The 19,979-nt window shown below is 42.0% G+C and overlaps 1 protein-coding gene across 5 annotated transcripts in view; it reads left to right on the top strand.

The window, feature by feature from the left end:
* Window positions 1-19,979, top strand: part of DAB1 (DAB adaptor protein 1) — a 420,799-nt gene that overhangs the window by 273,775 nt on the left and 127,045 nt on the right. For all 5 annotated transcript variants that reach the window (XM_082415009.1, XM_082415011.1, XM_082415012.1 and 2 more), the window contains exon 4: window positions 3,304-3,402. In XM_082415009.1, the coding sequence (XP_082271135.1) occupies window positions 3,304-3,402 (99 nt within the window). The remainder of the gene's footprint in view (window positions 1-3,303; window positions 3,403-19,979) is intronic.

Raw genomic sequence — 19,979 nt, forward strand, 5'->3', positions numbered from 1 at the left:
ATGTTTGGTCATTTGTAAAATAAGGGAGATAATTTTTCCTTCCCGGGAATGTGGGATGGGCTGAATTATATGACGTATAAGAGAACTCCTACCATTTGGTAGGTGCCCAAGAAAACATCTGACTCCTTCATTTCCAGGTTGCCAACAGTGACTTTGTAGGTCAGGTGGCTAATATTAGGCACAGAAACCCCAAAAGACACCTACATCCATAGCTTCCGATTCCCCAGCCAGCCCTGTCCCTTGGCCCTTCGTCACTTCTACATAACAGCCCTGAATCATCTGTGGGGAGGTGAGCCCCTGCAACGTGCTGGCTGGTGGCAGGCTTGCTTGGACTTCATGCAGTTTTTCAGGGCTTAACTCAGGGTCCTGTCTCCCAACATGCCTGATAAAATTGGAGTTTTATTTCCCCAAGGATCACACCATGTGGACCATCCTTCTCTCTTGCATTTGTCCTGGGGAGCTGTACCATCAGCAGCCCCAAGCAGAAGTGCTCCTGAAACATGGCTTCTTTGATAGCCACTTGGTCAGCGGCACTATGTGCTGGGAATTAGCACAATTTGATGTTGTGGTAATTCTAAGAGCTAGGGGTTGTTAGGACCATCTTGGAGATGGGGACATTAAAGCTACTCTTCTTGACCAAAGGTGCAAGCCTCTCCCCACCACGAGCTGTGATGTCTTCATGTTGGGAGGACTTAAACAAGAAAGAGAGGCTCCCTGCCCTTTGACACAGTCCTTTCAATGCTTCCATTTATAATGGGGCTTCCATTATGATGGCGCTACTTGTTCTCTCTTTTGCGTAGGCCTGGATAGTGAAGTTGAAGGTTAGGCTGTGTAAGGATGGCAGCATCAGTTATTTTACTCCAAATCCAGCCAGGAACACAGATTTCAAATCAAGTTTTCATAGGTTCAAAGCCTGGCTTGTTCATTACCCAAGTGAGGGGAAAGTCACTTCACTTTTTTGAGTGCCTTTTTAATTCCAGGCTCCGTTCTCGACACTGGGCGCGTTGAATGAATAAAACAAAGTTCTGTGCCCAGTTGAGCTTTTGTTCTGTTGGGCAAAGGCAGACAGTCAACAAATGAATATACAATATTCCAGTGGATACGACGAGGAAAAAAGATGCAGGGGAAAAGAATGGGATGCAGTTTGGTTTGGAGAGTGGAGGGGTCAGAGGCTGTATCTCTAATCAGGTGACATTGAAGAGAAATAAGAACTACCCCTGGGATTGCAGAGACATACTTTGACCCTTCTCCCATGTCCTTAAACCCATCCCTCAGTGAATTTATGGGAAAACAAGCAGCACGCTGAGGAATCTAGAAGCCTTTGAACAAGAGGAAGGGTTAAAGAGACAGAGACTTCGCTTTGGGGTGAGTCACTCTCTTTAACTATTTAGAGGCCAGTCATTGGAGGAGGAATCTTATGTCAGTGAGTACCATCCCTGAAGGGTCAAAAGAGGAACACTGGGTAGGGTTACAGGAAAGAGATCTGGGCTCGCTAGAAAGAAGACACACGTAAAGGAATAATAACTGCCCCCTGCACCAAGAGTCTTGAGAGTGGACCTGTGGTCTCAGCTTTCTCACCAGCTCTCTGTACCATCTTGGGACTGTCCATCCAGCTTTTCGGGCATCAGTTTTCTCATCTGTTGGTAGAGGAATTTGGACTGATTAGTTTGAAGGTTTTCTCTGACTTCAACATTCTGTACATCCACATGTCAGAGGTGCTTGAGAATGAATGGGAGACTCCTGAGGGAGTGAATTTCCTACTGCTAGGTACCAAACAGGAACTGGACCACGAATGCTAAGGGACAGTCATTCATTTACTAGAAGAAATTAATTCTTATGACATCCCTACAGTGTACCAGGTGTTGTGCTAGGTACTTTCCATAAGTTTTCATTTAATCCTCTCAATCATGCGAGAGAAGTATTTACACTTGAGGAAGTAGAGTTGAGAGTTAAGTCATTTGTCCAAGATCACAGCCAGGAGTATAATCCAGATGTTTCCATTCCACAGACTCTTTCCAGTACCCAAAGGGAGGATAGTCACACAACCTCAAGGGAGTGCCCGTTCCTTGTGCCTCTGGTCATACCTCTCACTCTATTTGCTGAAGACTGAGGTCGAGAACACGCTGTTCTGAGAACAGCACAAAGGACTTTTATCTCTTGGAAGTATGAAATCATGATGATTTTAGACTTTTCGACTCCTAAAGAAGTCCAGAATGATAACTGTTGAGAACTGGGCTTACTCACCCTCTGTGGAGGCTAATAGGGATGAAGAGGCTGGAAGCCTCAAAACATCGAATGCAGAGTCTGCAACAGCCCTGGAGCGTAAATCCCTTGAATGTCCTCATCTTCTGAGTTGTACCCTAATATGATGCCCATGCTTGCCTGTAATTGGCCACCACAGAGGCTGATTTAAAAAGCAAGTGTCTTTACTCTTAACTTGCATAATATCAACTTTGGCGAGGACTCTTGATAGCACATTCATGTGACAATAATTTCCTGAGTGTCTCCTGACCTCCAGGGACGGTCCAGGGACTGTCCTGGGTACGAGGAAGGGAGCAGTGAACAGAGTAACATACCTACCTTTCGTGGCATCTACCTTCGAATTGACTCATCCACATATCTTCAGTTTACAAAAAATTTGGAAAAGTGGGGAAACAGATTTTTGAGAAGTGGAATGCACTTGGTAGGTACTTTCCTTGAGAGCACAGGAATGATTGGAACAATGGTAGAAGAACATACAAAATGTGTGGGTAAAAACTGCAAACCTTAGACATATGACCATCACATTTTTCCAAACAAAATTGAGACATGCAGTCTGGCAATATTTTTTCTTTTCTTTCTGAGCTCTAAAATGAATTCATGTGAAAACTTTTTCCAGAAGTATAAAATTAAAATCACATTTAGGAATGTATTCCATGACTCATCTTTATTTAAAAGGTTAAAACCATATCTAATACAGAACCCAGCAACGATTTTAACAAGAGGACCATATTCTGTTTATCCTGGGGTCTCGAATTCTGAGCTGAGCATCTAGGCACAAAGTAGGCACTCTATAAATCTTGGTTCGTCCAATGAATACATGTTCAAATATCTATTTCTACAGTTTTCGAGCAGTGAGGACAAGTACTACCCTAAAACAACAAGAAAATGCAAGCCCGTCGGGGAAGGCAGCATGGAAGTGGGGAGGGAATGGAGTGTGCATGATTGGTGCCTTCGGTTCATGATATCTGACATGCCTTTGGGACCGGAGGGAATTTTCAAATGAAAACACTAAAGTAAAAACCACATCCTTCCTTTCAACAGGGCGTTGTTGCTGGCGCTCGTTCCAAAGGAGAACACAAACAGAAAATCTTTTTAACCATCTCCTTTGGAGGAATCAAAATCTTTGATGAGAAGACAGGGGTAAGTAAAAGAATCACATGGCATGGTGAAATTGAATCCACTGACAAATGTGCCCTTAAAAGCCTCTATTCTCTGGGCAGGGATATCAAACAAGCATAAAAACAGATAAAGCAACTGACAAACTTGATCAACTGTGATTGTCCATCAAAGGGAGGCTCTTCCCTGACTTGGCCACAGTGTGACTGCACCAACACAGTGTGACTGTGTTTCTTACAGTGTAATTGGGATAAAAGTGTCACACAGTCCTGGTAATGCAATAGGGAGATTGATGTGCTTTGAAGAGCGGTGGGTAATGTGACAGTTTAAGTTAAATTTCTTTGTGTGCTGGCAACTTTAATGACATGCATCCTAGAGGGAGACGCACGGGGGTCATTTGACTTGGTCAAAGCATCCAGACTCTCTTGAGTTGAACCTGTGACACCTTGCAATTGCTGTCATCAAAAAGAATAAATGGAGTTTTCAATCTTGAAAAAAATCTATCACTACATGATCAGGAAATGTAAGGGCTGATCTGTTTGTTAAACCCACTGAAGTAGTGGTTTGTATTTTCATCAACCTCCTGGCAGCAGTTAGCTCCCAGCTTCATCCCCAGGACTTGCCTTGCATTGTTGGCCTTGTTCATTGATGGTAAGGGAAAAACAGAAAAGGGTTCTGTTCTTTGATCTGTTTTGTCCAGAGAGCAAGAGTCAGATGGACATGTTTTCCTTTTATTCATTCAATGCTTTATATAGCTTCTAACACACCTCCACTTATATCACCTCCTTTGAACTTCACAGGTAATTTGTCAAGCACTGTATAAACAATACTCAACTAGCCAAGTTACCTAACCTTGTCATTTTGCATTATAATTTTCTCGCCTTTGTTATGACTCATATTAGGATACCAGTGGGTAGTAGGATGATAATTTAACAGTAAAAAATGGATTTTCTTGAAGAAAAGTTATTCCTGAATAATAATAGCACAGACATTTGTACACCCATGTTCATAGCAGCATTACTCACAATGGCCAAAAGGTAGAAGCAACCCAACTGTCCATCTATGGATGAATGGATAGACAAAATATGGTGTGTGTGTGTGTGTGTGTGTTTGTGTGTATAATGGAATATTATTAAGCAGTAAAAAGGAAGTTCTGACCTATGCTACAACATGGAAGGCATTATGCAAAGTAAAAAAAAGCCAGTCACACATAGACAAATTGAGTAGGATTCCACTTAAATGAGGTATCTAGAGGAGTCAGATTCACAGAGACAGAAAGTAGAATGGTGGTTGACTGGGCCTGGGGGGAGGGGTGATAAAGAGTTAGTGTTTAATGAGTACAGAGTTAAAAGTCTGGGGAGAGGGAAGCAGTGCTGGTGATGGATGGCTGTGATGGCTGCTCAACAATGTGAATGTACTTTATGCCACTGAACTGTGCACTTAAAAATGGTTATAATGGGGGCTTCCCCGGTGGCGCAGTGGTTGAGAATCTGCCTGCTAATGCAGGGGACATGGGTTCGAGCCCTGGTCTGGGAAGATCCCACATGCCACAGAGCAGCTGGGCCTGTGAGCCACAATTACTGAGCCTGCGCGTCTGGAGCCTGTGCTCCGCAACAAGAGAGGCCACGATAGTGAGAGGCCCGCGCACCGCGATGAAGAGTGGCCCCCGCTTGCCACAACTAGAGGAAGCCCTCGCACAGAAACGAAGACCCAACACAGCCAAAAATAAATAAATAAATTAATTAATTTAAAAAAAATGGTTATAATGGTAAATTTTATGTTATGTATATATTACCACAATAAAAAAATCTAGTAGTAATAATTGCCGTTTGTTGAGTACATACTAGGTACATATTAGTCAATTTGCATACATTATTCAGTTTTGTCCTCACAAGGGTCCTATGAGAGAGTAATAATAACAGGTACTGTATCAAGCACATAGTATATTCCACTCATTGTTGTACGCCCTTTAGATGTACCAATCCATTTAATCCTTACAACAACCCTATGAGTAGATAGTGCTGTTATCTCCATTTTATAGTTGAAGATATTAAGGAGAGAAAAGGATATGTAACTTGCTGGAAGTAGGTGGTGGTGGAGACAGGATTACAACCTAGGCGGTCTGGCTTATGAGTCCAACCACAATGTCTGTTATCTCTCAGGGTAAGTGACCTTCTCAGGTTCATCCAGCATGTAGGAGGCAGAGCTGGGATTTAGCCTCCAGTTGACCTGAGTCAAAAATCAAAGCAGTTGGGCTTCCCTGGTGGCGCAATGGTTGAGAATCTGCCTGCCAATGCAGGGGACACGGGTTCGAGCCCTGGTCCGGGAAGATCCCACATGCCGCGGAGCAACTAGGCCCGTGAGCCACAACTACTGAGCCTGCGCGTCTGGAGCCTGTGCTCCCAACAAGAGAGGCCGCGATAGTGAGAGGCCCATGCACCGCGATGAAGAGTGGCCCCCGCTTGCCGCAACTAGAGAAAGCCCTCGCACAGAAACGAAGACCCAACACAGCCAAAAATAAATAAATAAATAAATAAATAAAAATAAAATTTTTAAAAATTGCTTAAAAAAAAAAATCAAAGCAATTGACCTCTATGTTATAGGAAAGGTGGACCTACTTGGGGATGCCTTGGTAAAGGGAGTTTAGAATGAGGGCACAAGCATCAGTAGTCAAGGAGCTTGAAGGCAGCAAGATTAAGAGCCTAATGTAAGCCTCTTCTGCTTTAATAAAAGTATGGTTTCTAAAACTAGGGAAGATTTTCCTTTTCCTGGGCAGACTATAGTTTGGAGACCTGTGCTCAGTTCTGAACCTCACATTTTAGAAAAGGTATAGTCGAATCAAAGTATATCCTGATGAGGGGACCAGGGCAGTTGGGGGACTGAAAACTACGCTGGGCCAACACTTCTGAACACAGATGTGGCCACGTGGGATCCTGGGTAACACACAGGAGGCAGAGAGCTTTGGGCTTGTAGAAACGTGGAGGATATCATTGACCCCTTAGCATCCTTCATGGTAGGGATCCAAGGAGCGTGGATCAAGCCTAACTGAGAGATGCTTTCACAAGTATTTATATGCCCAATATACGTCATCATCTCTAGTCTCTTCCCAAGTCCATGCCTGCCCATCACATGACACTGACATCACATCACCAAAGGGACTGGAGTAAAGCAGAGTATCAGATATTTTATTTTGTCTAGGGCCATGTTTTTGGCTTTGCTATTCCATCATGTACCCTACCATCAAATAGTTCTCATCACCAAACTTTAACTAATGAGAAGAGGTAGTTTATATTCTTTACCTTTCTCTAAATCCTCACTCAAGGGTGGCTAACCTGGCCCCAAAGAAAGATACCACCAAACCTTATAATGTGATTTTTTGATTCTTTATCTGGACATAAAGAGAGCAGCAGTAAAGTCATTATTTCAGCTCAAAGCCATTTGGCTTTGTTGAAAAAAAATGTCATCTCCTAGTGGAGAATCGGGGTGAAGGCAGAGTTAAATGTTTTCTATCTGGCCTAGTCTGCTCCAGTTCTGTTTGATTAACCTTAGGCCCTGTATCATTGGGCTTCTGCTACCCTAGCTTGTTAATTTGTCTCAACACAAGCCTGGGGAAAACTGGTGGAGAGAATCGAACGTTTAAGCCTGAAGTAGAGAGGATGGTGGGAACAAGGCACTCCATATTAATAGCGTTCATCTCTCCAAAGAGTTGTCTAGTAGAAAAAGAAGCTGACTTGTTCTGTGTGACTCAAGGGACAGAACCAAGACCAGGTGATAGAAGTTTCTGGGAAGCAGTTTCAGTTTATGAGGAAGAAGAATTTCCTGCAAGTCAGAGCTGTTCAGCATGTAGATGGACCACCTTCTGTGCAAGGGAGTTCACCAGCCCTAGGAGGATTCAAGCAACAGTCACATTATGGGGATATTTTGGAAGGAAGTCAAGTAGAAGATGAGATGTTGACCAAAGTCACATCTTTGGGGAATCACCAAAGTTGATTCCCCAGACTAGTTTAATAGTCTGTTTCTCCCTTAAAGTCAACCCTATCGATGTGATTTATCTTCAGATAAATGGAGGCTTTTCAAAACCTCCATTGGAGATTATGAGCAGGAACAGTTTACTGAACCTTTGTCGTTGCACAGCAGGGGACCGGCTGAATTATGCAGGATAAGAGTCTAAGTGAAGTGTTTTGTCCTACATATCAAAGAAATGAAAAACTGGGTCTTTGTCATTTGGAATGACAAATTTTAGTTGTTTATCATGTCTAAAGTATTCCTGCTCCAGCTTGGCTGCACTATTTTTTTCAAAACCAAGAAAAGAAACATTAGCAGAACGTGACAATAGCTACAATTTTAAAAATCCAAAAGCTGTCAGAAGTGTTTTGATCCCAATTAAAGAGCCCCTTTGCAGCAATTTACACCTTGTCTTGAATTTCAAAGGGTTCTTGATCCCAAACCTTATGTGAGTAAATTTTATTATTAGTATGTTGCAGAAAATAAATCAATATCAAAAGCTGTTCATATGTTCAGGTATCTAGGTATTGCTAATATGTCAAAAGGATCAGTGAGAATGCAGAATATGTCATAAATGAACTCATTGTTACTAGGAATAGTAGGAGCAGTAGCACTCGCAGTAGAAATGGTTTCATGTCAGTATGTTACTAGGTCCTCGCATCAGACCAGTGGACACCAAGGCAGGAGTGATGTCATCTTCATTTCACAAATAAGGAAACTGAGATTCTGGGAGTGTTCCTGACTTGGCTGGAGACTCAGATCAGACCTTCCAACCCCAAATCCTATGTCTTTCCAGGGAAACTCACTAGCTTTCCTCTCTCCCCACTTATAATTTTATTCCATAGAATCATTATAATTTGTGCCATTAAAAAATCAGAAATATTGGGACTTCCCTGGTGGCTCAGTGGTTAAGAATCTGCCTGCCAATGCAGGGGACACGGGTTCGAGCCCTGGTCTGGGAAGATCACACATGCCGCGGAGCAACTAAGCCCGTGCGCCACAACTACTGAGCCTGTGCTCTAGAGCCCATGAGCCACAACTACTGAGCACACATGCCGCAACTACTGAAGCCATGTGCCTAGAGCCTGTGCTCCGCAACAAAGAGAAGCCACCGCAATGAGAAGCCCACGCACCGCAACAAAGAGTAGCCCCCGCTCACCGCAACTAGAGAAAGCCTGCGCGCAGCAACGAAGACCCAACACAGCCAAAAATAAATAAATAAATAACGTTTTAAAAATCATAAATATTGCAGGAGCCTAAAGACGAGTCTGTTTCTCAGGATAGAGGGCAGTGGTCTGTATCAACTTTTCCAGATAATGCAACATCTTGTTGCCACAATCACAGATGGATTTTGCTTGTTCATTTAGTTTAGCCAGCACTGATTTGGCACTATTATTTGCACCATTCTAAATACATTATAGCAATTCTATGAAGTAAATGCTATTATCATCACTATTTTACAGATGAGAAAACTGAGGTCCAAATAATTAATTACACAGCTCTCAAGTGGCAGAGCTGAAATTCAAACCCAGGTAGTCTCATCCAGAGTACTTAATGCTAGTAATATATCACACCTTTCTTAGTGTGTTTGGGCTGCTATAACAAAAATACTATAAACTAGGTGGTTTATAAACAGCAAATGTTTATTTCACAGTCCTAGAGGCTGGAAAGTCCAGGATCATAGCCCCAGGATTTGGTGTCTGGTGAGAGCCCACTTCCTCATAGATGGTGCTTTTTTCTGTGTCCTCTTATGATGCAAGGGGGAGAGGGGGAGGATGCTTACTAGGGCCTCTTTTATAAGGGCACTAATCCCATGTATAAGGGCTCCACCCTCATGACCTAATAAGCTCTCAAAGGCCCCACCTCCTAATACCATCACCTTGAGGGTTAGAATTTCAGCATATGAAATCTGAGGGAATATAAACATTTCAGACCATAGCGATATCAAAGTTTATAAATGATTTCCTTTTATATGTATTAGAGCAGATTCAATATTATCCCTGTCTTCCTGTCACCATTATTCACTTTCATTTTAATGAGCTTTCCTGAGTGAAGATAAAAGAGGTGGAGTTAGCACTGGGACTGTCTTGTGGATAGAATGTTGGCAGTATAACCAGTACATGGTCAGGCAAGAGCATATCGGATGCCTGTTTTACGCCACATGATTATCTGTTTCCTGAGGATTCAAAGATGAAGAAGATGTGTCCTTGCCCCTGAGGTGTTCACAGTCTGGTGGTGAAACCAGACTCACAAAATGAACTGACAGCTGCTGAGACACAGGTGTGAATGGAGTTGTCGGTACTCAGGGGATGGAGACCGAGCTTTGCCTGGAATAGTCGGGGGTTTTCACAGAAAAGGGCACACTGACTTGGCAGTGGAGGAGTGAGTTGGAGAGGATCAGGTAAACGAGTCAGGGAAGAGAAAAACGTATTTCTAAATGCACGAATGTCTAAAGGAGAAAGATATGTGTGTGTGTTCATTTTTCCCTTCAGGAAATATTTATTGAACACGTCTATCAACACACATATGAAGAAGGCTATATCTTTTTGTTCATCACTGTTATCTATCTGGTTAGCACATGATGCCCACTAAGTAGGTGCCCAGTAGTACTTGTTGCACAGAAAATAAAATGACTTAGTGATTACGACTCAGCAAATGTACACAGAAAAACTAGGGCGTAGCAGGGGAGAGGTGGAGAGTGGCCCAGAATTGAATATTGTCCCTCATAATAGAGGGGTAATGATGTTTTAACTGTAATGGCTGCACTTACATTTCATGGCTGATTTAATAATTTATTCTTCAGTGAAAACCAGATATCACCTTATTCCTGTCTCTTCAAAAACAGGACTGTTCTTCCTTTATTTCTAACTGGATATTTTGAGTGGACTTGGGGAGAGCAACTGAGGTGGAGCAAAGGAAACTGGTCCTAGAGAGGGAGACAGGTAGGAAGATGAAGGTGTTGCAGAGCAGGATGCTGGGACCTGGGACACCCCTGTCATCCTGAGAGCCATTGAAACAGTACACAGGACTCTCACAAGATGACTAGCCTATAAGCAGGACCGTCTATAGCAGGCTTTTGTGGATTCTGTCTCATTCGACACCCAACAATTCTTGGAGGTCTTATTACCCCCTTTTTACAGAAGAGTCATCTAAGGTACAAGTAGGGTGAGGGGCTTGCCCGAGGCTACTATGAGTAGCAAGAATTGAATTCAAATTCACATTTATAACTCCTAAGCTTGTTTTGTTTCTTTTACTCCAGAGATTCTCCACTTGACTGGTTCTATCCCCAGAAGGGGCTGCTTTGGAATTTCATGTAGGCATTTTGGGTGGTCACGACTTTTGCGGAAGGGGGTGGTGATGCAGGAATTTACTAGGGGCAAGGATGCTAGCCACTCTGCAATGTACAGGACGTTCACACACAACACAGATGTTTCCTGTGCCCTGTGACTTTAAATGTCTTATCACACATTCACGTAGATGAAAAACCTGTTTATAATTACCTGAATCTAAAACCGAACGCTACTTTATCTATAAAAAAGTGATTTTGTACAATATTCATAGTAGTGAATTTTCCAGACATGCAGCTAAACAGAGAGAAAGATGTGCTTTGTTCTGTTGAAACCTCATCGAGAGTTGGTCATCACTTTGGAAAACCACTCCCCTGTGATGCTTTTCACATTTGAGTCCCCAGCAGGGCACTACTCCATCAGTTTCATGTGTAGCTATTATGTTCACCGTAACTGGACTTACATGGCGCATCTTTAAAAATGTCAGATACAAAGGGAAGAGTTGAATGATCTCTTAAAACTGAATTTATTCATTATAAGAAAGCACAAACGTAAGACAATGTCATTATGTTCTTCTGTTGTAGTTGTAACTAAGCCTTTATATGTAGAAATTCACATTATTTTTTATTAGAAATCATCTTCTTTTATTTCTCCTTTATAAGTAGGATGTTTTGATTTGCTTAAACTTCATGTGTACAGGTAGATTATGTAATCATTTCCAGATAATAAAAGAAGAACTACAAAATATTGGTTTATAAGAAGGAGGTGTTGGGTCAGATAAGGTTAAGAATCCCTGTCTAGACCATGCTGCCATTTTCATTGGTTCATTCATTCATTCATTCCACAAATGCTTATTGAGTGAAAGGGATATTCTACGTGATGGATAGGGATGAACTAGCCTGAAACCTTTTCTTCAAGGAACCTGCAACCTAGGAGGCAAGACATATGTACATAACTAAAAACTCAAAGCAAGAATACCAATATGATAAGAGAAAAATATAAAATTATCATGCGAGTTCAAAAAAAGAAATGATTTCTTCCATCTGAAAAGAAGTATGGAATGATTTAGGAACAAAGGGCTGAACTTTGAAGGATGGGCAGGGTTTCAAGTGAGAGATATAAGAGGACCAGTATCCAGGCAAAGGGAATTGTGGGGAGTGTTTACTAAGGCCCTAAAATGAGAAAGTCATGAAGAAGGGCAGGTGTGGAGAAGAGTTGAGATGTCTGGATATTCTGGATTGGAGGATGTGTGATGGCCATCAGTGAGAGAAAACTGAGAGGGTTGGCAGGGCCCGATTGCGAGGCCTGGAATGTACGACTAAAGAGTTCTGGTTGAGGGCTTCCCTGGTGGCACAGTGGTTGAGAATCTGCCTGCCAATGCAGGGGACACGGGTTCGAGCCCTGGTCTGGGAAGATCCCACATGCCGCGGAGCAACTAGGCCCGTGAGCCACAACTACTGAGCCTGCGCGTCTGGATCCTGTGCTCCGCAACAAGAGAGGCCACGATAGTGAGAGGCCCGCGCACCGCGATGAAGAGTGGCCCCCGCTTGCCACAACTAGAGAAAGCCCTCGCACAGAAATGAAGACCCAACACAGCCAAAAATAAATAAATAAATTAATTAAAAATAAATATAAAGGAATTCCTTTTTAAAAAAAAAGTAAAATAAATATCCTTTAAAAAAAAAAAGAAAAAAAAAAAAAAAGAAAGAGTTTTGGTTGAATCATGTCCATTACAGCCTGAGTTATTATTCAGTGTATTCTGTGGCCCTGAAGCTGCACTAGCTATGCAGAGAGGTAGGTACAGTGACTCTAGGGCCACCCTCGACCCATCGGATGTCTTTGTGCAAATCAGGGAAAAGTCCCTTTCTTTAAGGCTCATTGCCTGGGTTGACTTTTGCTGGGAAACGGTTGCAATAAGTATACATGTTTTTGGTGACTATACGATGACTACCTCCCCGTAGATCTATGCAATGTACCCCCTGCCCAGCTGTACGTAGCAGACCTGGGAGTATCATTCGTGCATGAGCAGAATGCCGGGGGTACCATCTTGCCAGTTCCTGTACCGACCATTCACTGACCAGCTTGCAGGACTAGCCAAAGGAGACCCCTCCACTCTGTATATCCCTTTGCCCTTCTTCACTCAGTGAACACCTCAGGGTCCAGTAATGTCAACAACAGTAGCAACAGCAACACAGCACGACAATGACCACTTATCAAGCCCTTTCTTGAGCCAGATGCTTTAGTAAACTAAGTGCTTTATGCATTTCATCCTCCGAGCAGGATTCATGTTGGGTCTGTCTGAATCCACAGCCCACACTCCTCACTGGTATGGTACTGGCACCAGAGAGTGGGCATGGTGGAAGGAGCTGCCTTGGATCCGTTCCTGCCCAGCTATGTGGTTATAAAGCAATTTTTATGAATGACTTTGTACGTCTTTTACTCATCTGTAAGATGGGGATAATCAAAGTACCTATGTCTGAGGATTGGTGCAAGATTAAATGAGGATTTAATTTAATCCCCTAGGACTTAGAATAGTGCCTAGTATAATAAAAAGCTCTAGGTGTTAATATTATATTATTAGCTCTATTATCCCCTCTCTGATATGGACTTTCTTATGTCCTCCCTTCAGAATTAAGAAATCCTTTCATATTCCTCCTACAGTGTCCTCTGTTCACTTTTATCACAGCACACGGTTGTCTGTATAAGAATGAGTTGACCCATGCTTCCATCAGACTACAGACTCCACGAGGCCCCTGGTCTCATCCATTGCTGTATCTGCAGGGTTTCACACAGGTCCTGGTATGTGATAGAGATGCAATGGCACATTGAAAGAAGGGAGGAAAGGCAGTCAGGGAGAGATGGAACAAAAGCGAGGGAAGGATGGAACAGGAAGTAACGAATAAGTAAACTTATAATGAAATGCTCATTGTCTGAGTAAACTTATAATGAAATGCTCATTGTCTGGACTAGATATTGGAGCCCAAGATGCTACGTACCAAAGATGCAAGTTTTGCCATGCAGGCAGTGAGCATGGAAAGAATAATATATGTGATTCAGAGTACCCTGGTCCTAGGATGTCAGGGGTTGAAGGTCCCTTAGGCATTGACTAACCCACTCATTTACAAGTGAAGAAACTCAGAAGCCAAAGAGAAGAGGCGGCTCCTGAAGGACTTCCCTAGTGGCTCAGTGGTTAAGACTCCGCACTCCCAATTCAAGGGGCCTGGGTTCAATCCCTGGTCAGGGAACTAGATCCCACATGCGTGGTGCGACTAAGACCTGGCGCAGCCAAATAAATAAATGTTATAAAAAAAAAAGAAAAAAATGTAAGTGGCTCCTGAGACCTCCCAGCAAATTGTATGCAAAGCACCTAGGCTTGAACATCGAATCTGAGTCACTCTAATGCCCACAAAACAGGAAGTGGAAAGCATCCTCTTCCCTTCCTCCTCTTCCTTACTTTGCCTTCCTTCCTCATTACCTTTTTCTCTTTCTCTCTCTACCATCTCCATATTCTTTGCTCATTTGCTTCAATGTTCAGGCTCCCAAAGCCTGACAGCTGCCCCAGGTCCCTTTTAATATCAAAGAGACTGAACATCTGAGGGAAAAAAGTGGGCCTCTGTATGTTTAGTGTCTTGTTGGATGATATTGGATTTTAATTTATCACAATAAAAAATCAATTTATAGCTCAAATCCAACATATTTTTAGAAATTGGCCCTGTCAGGAAGCTGCCTCTGTTAGATAATTTAGACGGGGGATAATTCATGACAGGGAAAAAAAATGGATATTCATATTACCCTGGAAAGTGAGACCACGAATGTTTTCAAGCAGATTTGATAAACTCAGAAATGTACTATCTTTCCCTTAATGAATCATTTTATCAATTTTGGTCTTTAAGGAGGTAAAGAGGTAGTATTTTCTGGGCTAGCTGCTTTTACACGCTTGGTCTCATTTAATTCAATCCCCTAAGAACTCAGCTAAGAAAGTATTATTTTTCCTGTTAAACAGATGAGGAAACTGAGACACAGAGAGGTTAAGGGAATTGCACAAGGCTGAATATCCAACAAATTGCAGAGCTGGGCACTGACTCCGGCTTGGCAGGGTAATAAGACCTGTGTTCTTTTCAGTTCCCAGTGTGGTCTCTCTCCTTTTCAAGGGCATACTTAGGGCCTCTGGAAAGCAAGTGACCGTGCGTTTATTCTCCAGGGGGGAAATCTAACTGCTCTGAGGGTTTCTGTCATGCAGACCAGCCCTGTGACTAAAGGTCTATCAGCTACTCTTTGGGCCTCTGAGGGGTGTGTGAGCCGCTGGTCTCAAAGTGGCAGCGCCTGGGTGTGCAGTGTGACCTCGGGGATGGCTCCTCTGCCTAGTCTCTGGGACTCTCTCCTCATCTGAACCCTGGGGTCATTCCTCAGACCTTTTCTTAAAGGTCCAGATCATGAGCATAGTGGGCTTTACGGTCTCCCATAACCATTTACTTTGGCCACTGTTATGTGACGGCCCCCGCAGACAATATGTAGAGAAAGGAACTTGGTGTCTGCTGGCTCTGGTCTGGATGATTACCAAGGAGCTTCTAATCTGCTCATTCTGACCCCATAACGAGCTCTGTAGGAGAGCAGGGTGAGTACCCGCTGAAGATCTCTGGTCTTCATCTCTGGGCCCTTTGTTCCCTGCTCTTTGGTGGCTGACTTTGGGGATGAATGCTTTTTATAAACTTTGATGGTAAATATTCAGCTCTGGGAATTGTGTTAGTTATTTCTACCATTTGTGGAGCGCTAATTGCCAGACACTGTGCTAAGTGCTTCACATATATTTTTTCTCATTGAATTCTTGCAATCCATTGTTTAGTAACATATTATCATTCCCATTTCACAGATGAGGTGACTGACCCTCAGGGAGGTTCAGTCACTTGACCAGGAGTACTCTTAAATTTTGATCCATTTAATTATTCAGGAGATGTTCATTGAGTACCTACTGTGTGCCAAGGAGTATTCTCAGGGGTGTGCAGAGATTGGTAAATAAAAGGAAGGACTCTACCTTGTAGAGTTTACATTCTAATGCAGGGAGACAGACAAGAAACAATAGATATACATCAATAATATACTCTGTTAGAAAGTAATCAGTGCTATGAAAAAAGATAAAAGTAGAGCGAGGTCACAGCATTTTCCCACTGTACTTCCTTGGTCCTTGAAAAAGGGCCTGTGACATACATGCCTCGTAAATCACAGATATGAACATGCTCTGGGAGCTTCCTATAGTTTTGAGGGTCAACTGAGTAATGGAAAAAGACACTTCTGAAAATTCTCATCCAAATTCCAGGGGCCATTACACGTGATAAATCAGAGCTGTCAGTTTGGGTGTCTCTGCTTTTATTTAGAAGGCTGATTGCTTTATATGGGGTCTACTGTTTATTGTTTTCCTATCTCGCACATTTATTTTAAATTTTAATTTAAAACTCATTTTCCATGACTGTGCCTTGGTTATTTAATAGGTGCTTCTATTTTTATGAAGACACCCCTTACAGGAACTGTGTGTGTAGAAATGGTGATGCTATAATTAGGCCCAGCACTGATAAGATGGTTCTCTGTGCTTCTCTCAAGTACTTCTCCGTGGTGGCCCGAGGTGGAGGAGCATTAATAATTCTGGGGACAATAAAGGAATGTGTTTCCTAGAAGGTGAGCCCAGGTCAAGGTGAGAGCCTGGTAAAATCCACCAGAGGAGAGACTCTGTCTGGGGAAGTGTGCATGGTGGAACCTGGGGCCTGGATGACCAGTGTTATGCAAAGAAGTCTGGGTTTATTGTCAGAGGACCTGAATTTGTATCGTCACTCGGTTAAAAAGGTGCAGATCGAGCTGTAATGATAAAAACAACGACAATAATAGTGATGATAGCGATAACACTTACCGTTGTCCCAGATCTTGTCGTAAGTGCTTTACGCACATCTCATTTCATACTTTTATGAATCACTGAACCTCTTAGTGGCTCTGTGTTCTCCTCTGGAGTATATGAGCAGTAATTAACTAGCCAAGCTTTATAGCAGTCTTGCCAAATAGAGGTATTGTCTCTGGTTTACACAGGATGGCACTGAGTTTCAGAGAGGTGCAGTGAACTGCTAAGATGCCTCAGTTAATGAGGGCTGCCCTGTCCACCACATTTATTTCATTTCACACTGGTTTGCTGGCCACAACAAGGAAGCTGGTGTGTGAGTCTGTCTTACATGGATGGTTAGATGTTACCTGGAATAAAACACCTCGGTGATATCCTGGCTGACTTTTTCATCATTTGTTCTTTTGTGCTGTAGTTACTGACCTTATTCATTCATTCATTTAAATACAAATATTTACTTGTATATATGTTGATGCTAGAATTAAAAAATACGTATATATTTTTTAAAATTCTAGCATCAACAGTGAGATAAATCTAATGCCCTCCCATTTTTATGTCTTATGCTCATGGGCACTACTTCTTTCTTGCACCTTTGCCTGCTTTTCTATAGATTAGGAATAACCATGCTAAGCTGGTAAAGCATTTGCATTCCCTGATTACTTACAAACATGAAAAGTAGAGAGAATTTTAAACAAAGAAACAAACAAAAATCCTAGACTATGAGTAATTGGAAGCCAGGGTCCATTATTTGGTTACTCTTATATCTACCACTTTCTGGTACGTGGTTGGTTCCCAGGAGATATTTGTGGAATTGTGCTGAATTCCTTCATTGTAGAAGTCAGGCAGACCTCTGATCCACCTTCTTGTCTAGCTGTGTCCACCTAAAACCTTTGGGCATTGTGGGTGGCATCTAAATTCTAAGAATAATTATCTCCCTGAGAACAGTAAATAGCAGCTTCATCCCCTCTGCCATGGGCTTCAGTGATACAACGCATTTTACTCAAGCCATATCTGCCCTTCCCAGGGTTCCTTTAACTTCTAGATGAATAGAAGAGTATATAAAATATATTAAAGGTTACATATAATATATTCAATCTCAATTTCCGGTGTTATTAATGATCTTAATGCATAGGTCATTTGTTTCCCCCCATTTTCCTTTCTCTTTCCCCATCCATCTAATTTGCCTTTATCTTCTTCCTCATCCCTTTTCTATGCTCTCATTTGCATGTAGATATAGTCACTTTTTTTCTATTGCCATATATATTTTCCAAAGACATTATTAAGTACCCACTATGTATAAGATAGAAAGTACAGCCAGCTATAAAAGAAGTATAATATATTATGTGAATGAGGAAAAGGTAATATCTAATTGAAGGGAAGGAAAGAAACTAACATTTATTGAGCAACTACTATGTGTTGAAGTCTATACTAAATATTACAAGTAAGTTCCTGGAGGATAAAAATTCTTGCCTTCTCCCAGCAGGGGGAGCTTTCCCTAGGGGTGGGAGTCCTTTCAGGGTCCTGGGGTCTGCGCCTCAGAATTTTGATGCCTGGGCACTCTGCAGCCTGGAGCATGTACAAGTATGCTTTGATGCAAAGGGTGAGAGAGAGGAGGTTAGCCTAGGAGAGCTGATGAGGTGGTGAGGGATGACCTAGGAGTGTTATATCCACTGTGCTGAGTGAGTTACGTGCATGGTCTCCTTCAGTCCTTATAATCACACTGTGAACTACATATAGGTATTACCAACTCCATTCTGGATGGAGCCCTGAACATGGAGGGTGGAGGAGAATAGAGGTGCTCCAGGCACTGAGGACAAAGGCCAGTGACCTCACAGTTCTGACTCGAGCCCAGGGTTTCAATCCGTCTGATGAGCCCACATCAGATGCAGCGTGCAGCCATCTCAACTGCAAGCAGCTCCTATACTTGTAGCTTCGGCCAAATATTTCTTTTGGGATCACTCCAGTACACATCCTTCCTTCAAGCTGCCTCACTCACATAGCTCAGGGATTTGCGTGGCAGGATGGATTTGACTTCTTAAACGATTCAGAAAATCAGGAGATTTCAAATCTGCAAGAAATTACACAGAACCATGGCCTCGATATCTAAATACAAAATGCCTGCACCTCCAGGGATGGAGGTTTGAATTTTTCATGGTATCTAAGAAACGTGTAGACTGTTTTGAAATTATATGTTTAAAATTTTGAAAATAAAGATTGTACTGGCAAGTGTCTAAACTCAAGACGGTCATAACCTCACTTTTGAGGAACAGATGCTTCATCTTCAGTATAAATGGGTGCGAGGAGAGTGCCTGAGACCCATATAGGGAGCTGCATCGTCTCACGACTCTGTGCGGGGTGATCTGTTCGGGTGAATAGACGTGCACCTATCCGTGTGAATGGGCGTGCGTCCTCTTTCATGTTTATTTCTGTGCTGTCAAAGTCTGTGCCTGTATTGTTTTCTGCCTGTCTCTAGCCTGTGATACAACCACCCTAGCACTTAACAAAAACTTCTTCATCAGATACAATGATTAAAAAAAAAAAAAAAAAAGGATCGCTTATGTTTGAGAATCTCTTTGTAGTTTGGAAACTACTTTCACTTTTTTTCTTACAACTGATCTTCACGTTAATCTTACGATATATGTATTACACATGCAATTTTATTGGTGACGGACCAGGAGCTCAGAGAGTCTGATTGCCAGCCCAGAGTCACACAGTGATAATGGGCAGAGACTAATCCTTATTTATATTTTATGCCTTTTCTATTTATAAAAGTAGCATATATTTACTATAGAAAATTTACAAAATATAAAATAGTCATAAGGAAGAAAATAGAAGTTACTTGAAATCCCACCACTTAAACATAAACCCAGTCAATATTTTGGTGTATATACCAATAGTCTTCTTTACATCAATATATATATATTTTTAATTGAAATTATACTATACATGCTGCTTTGTGACCTACTTTATTTCTTATCCACATATTTTCTTTTATTAAATATTTTTCTATAGCATCATTTTCAATTACTGTAAAGAATTCTAGCCTATGAGTGTAACGTAATTTAATAAACACCTTATTGTTAGTATCTGCATCTATGGGCACATCTTTTTATACACATCTGTGATTATTTCCTTTAGTTAAGTTCCAGAATTCCTGGGTCAACAAGTATGTATACTTTTAATGCTTTGGTCTTTTTTTGGGGGGGAGGGGGGGTTCATATTATGTTCTAGAAAGTTGTACTACCAGAGGTACAAATATTGTTTCCCTACATATTTGTCAGCATGGAGTATTACCAATTATTGTAAAATATAAATTTTTAAACTTTTTGATATTAAACTTTAGTTTTAATGCCTCTGTCTTAATTTCCTTATCTGCTCATGATAGTCATAGGGTAGCAACATGATGGTGGCGTCTGTCTTTTACGCTA

This window comes from Balaenoptera physalus (genome assembly GCF_965194825.1).
Source record: "Balaenoptera physalus genome assembly, chromosome: 1".
Lineage (NCBI taxonomy): Eukaryota > Metazoa > Chordata > Mammalia > Artiodactyla > Balaenopteridae > Balaenoptera > Balaenoptera physalus.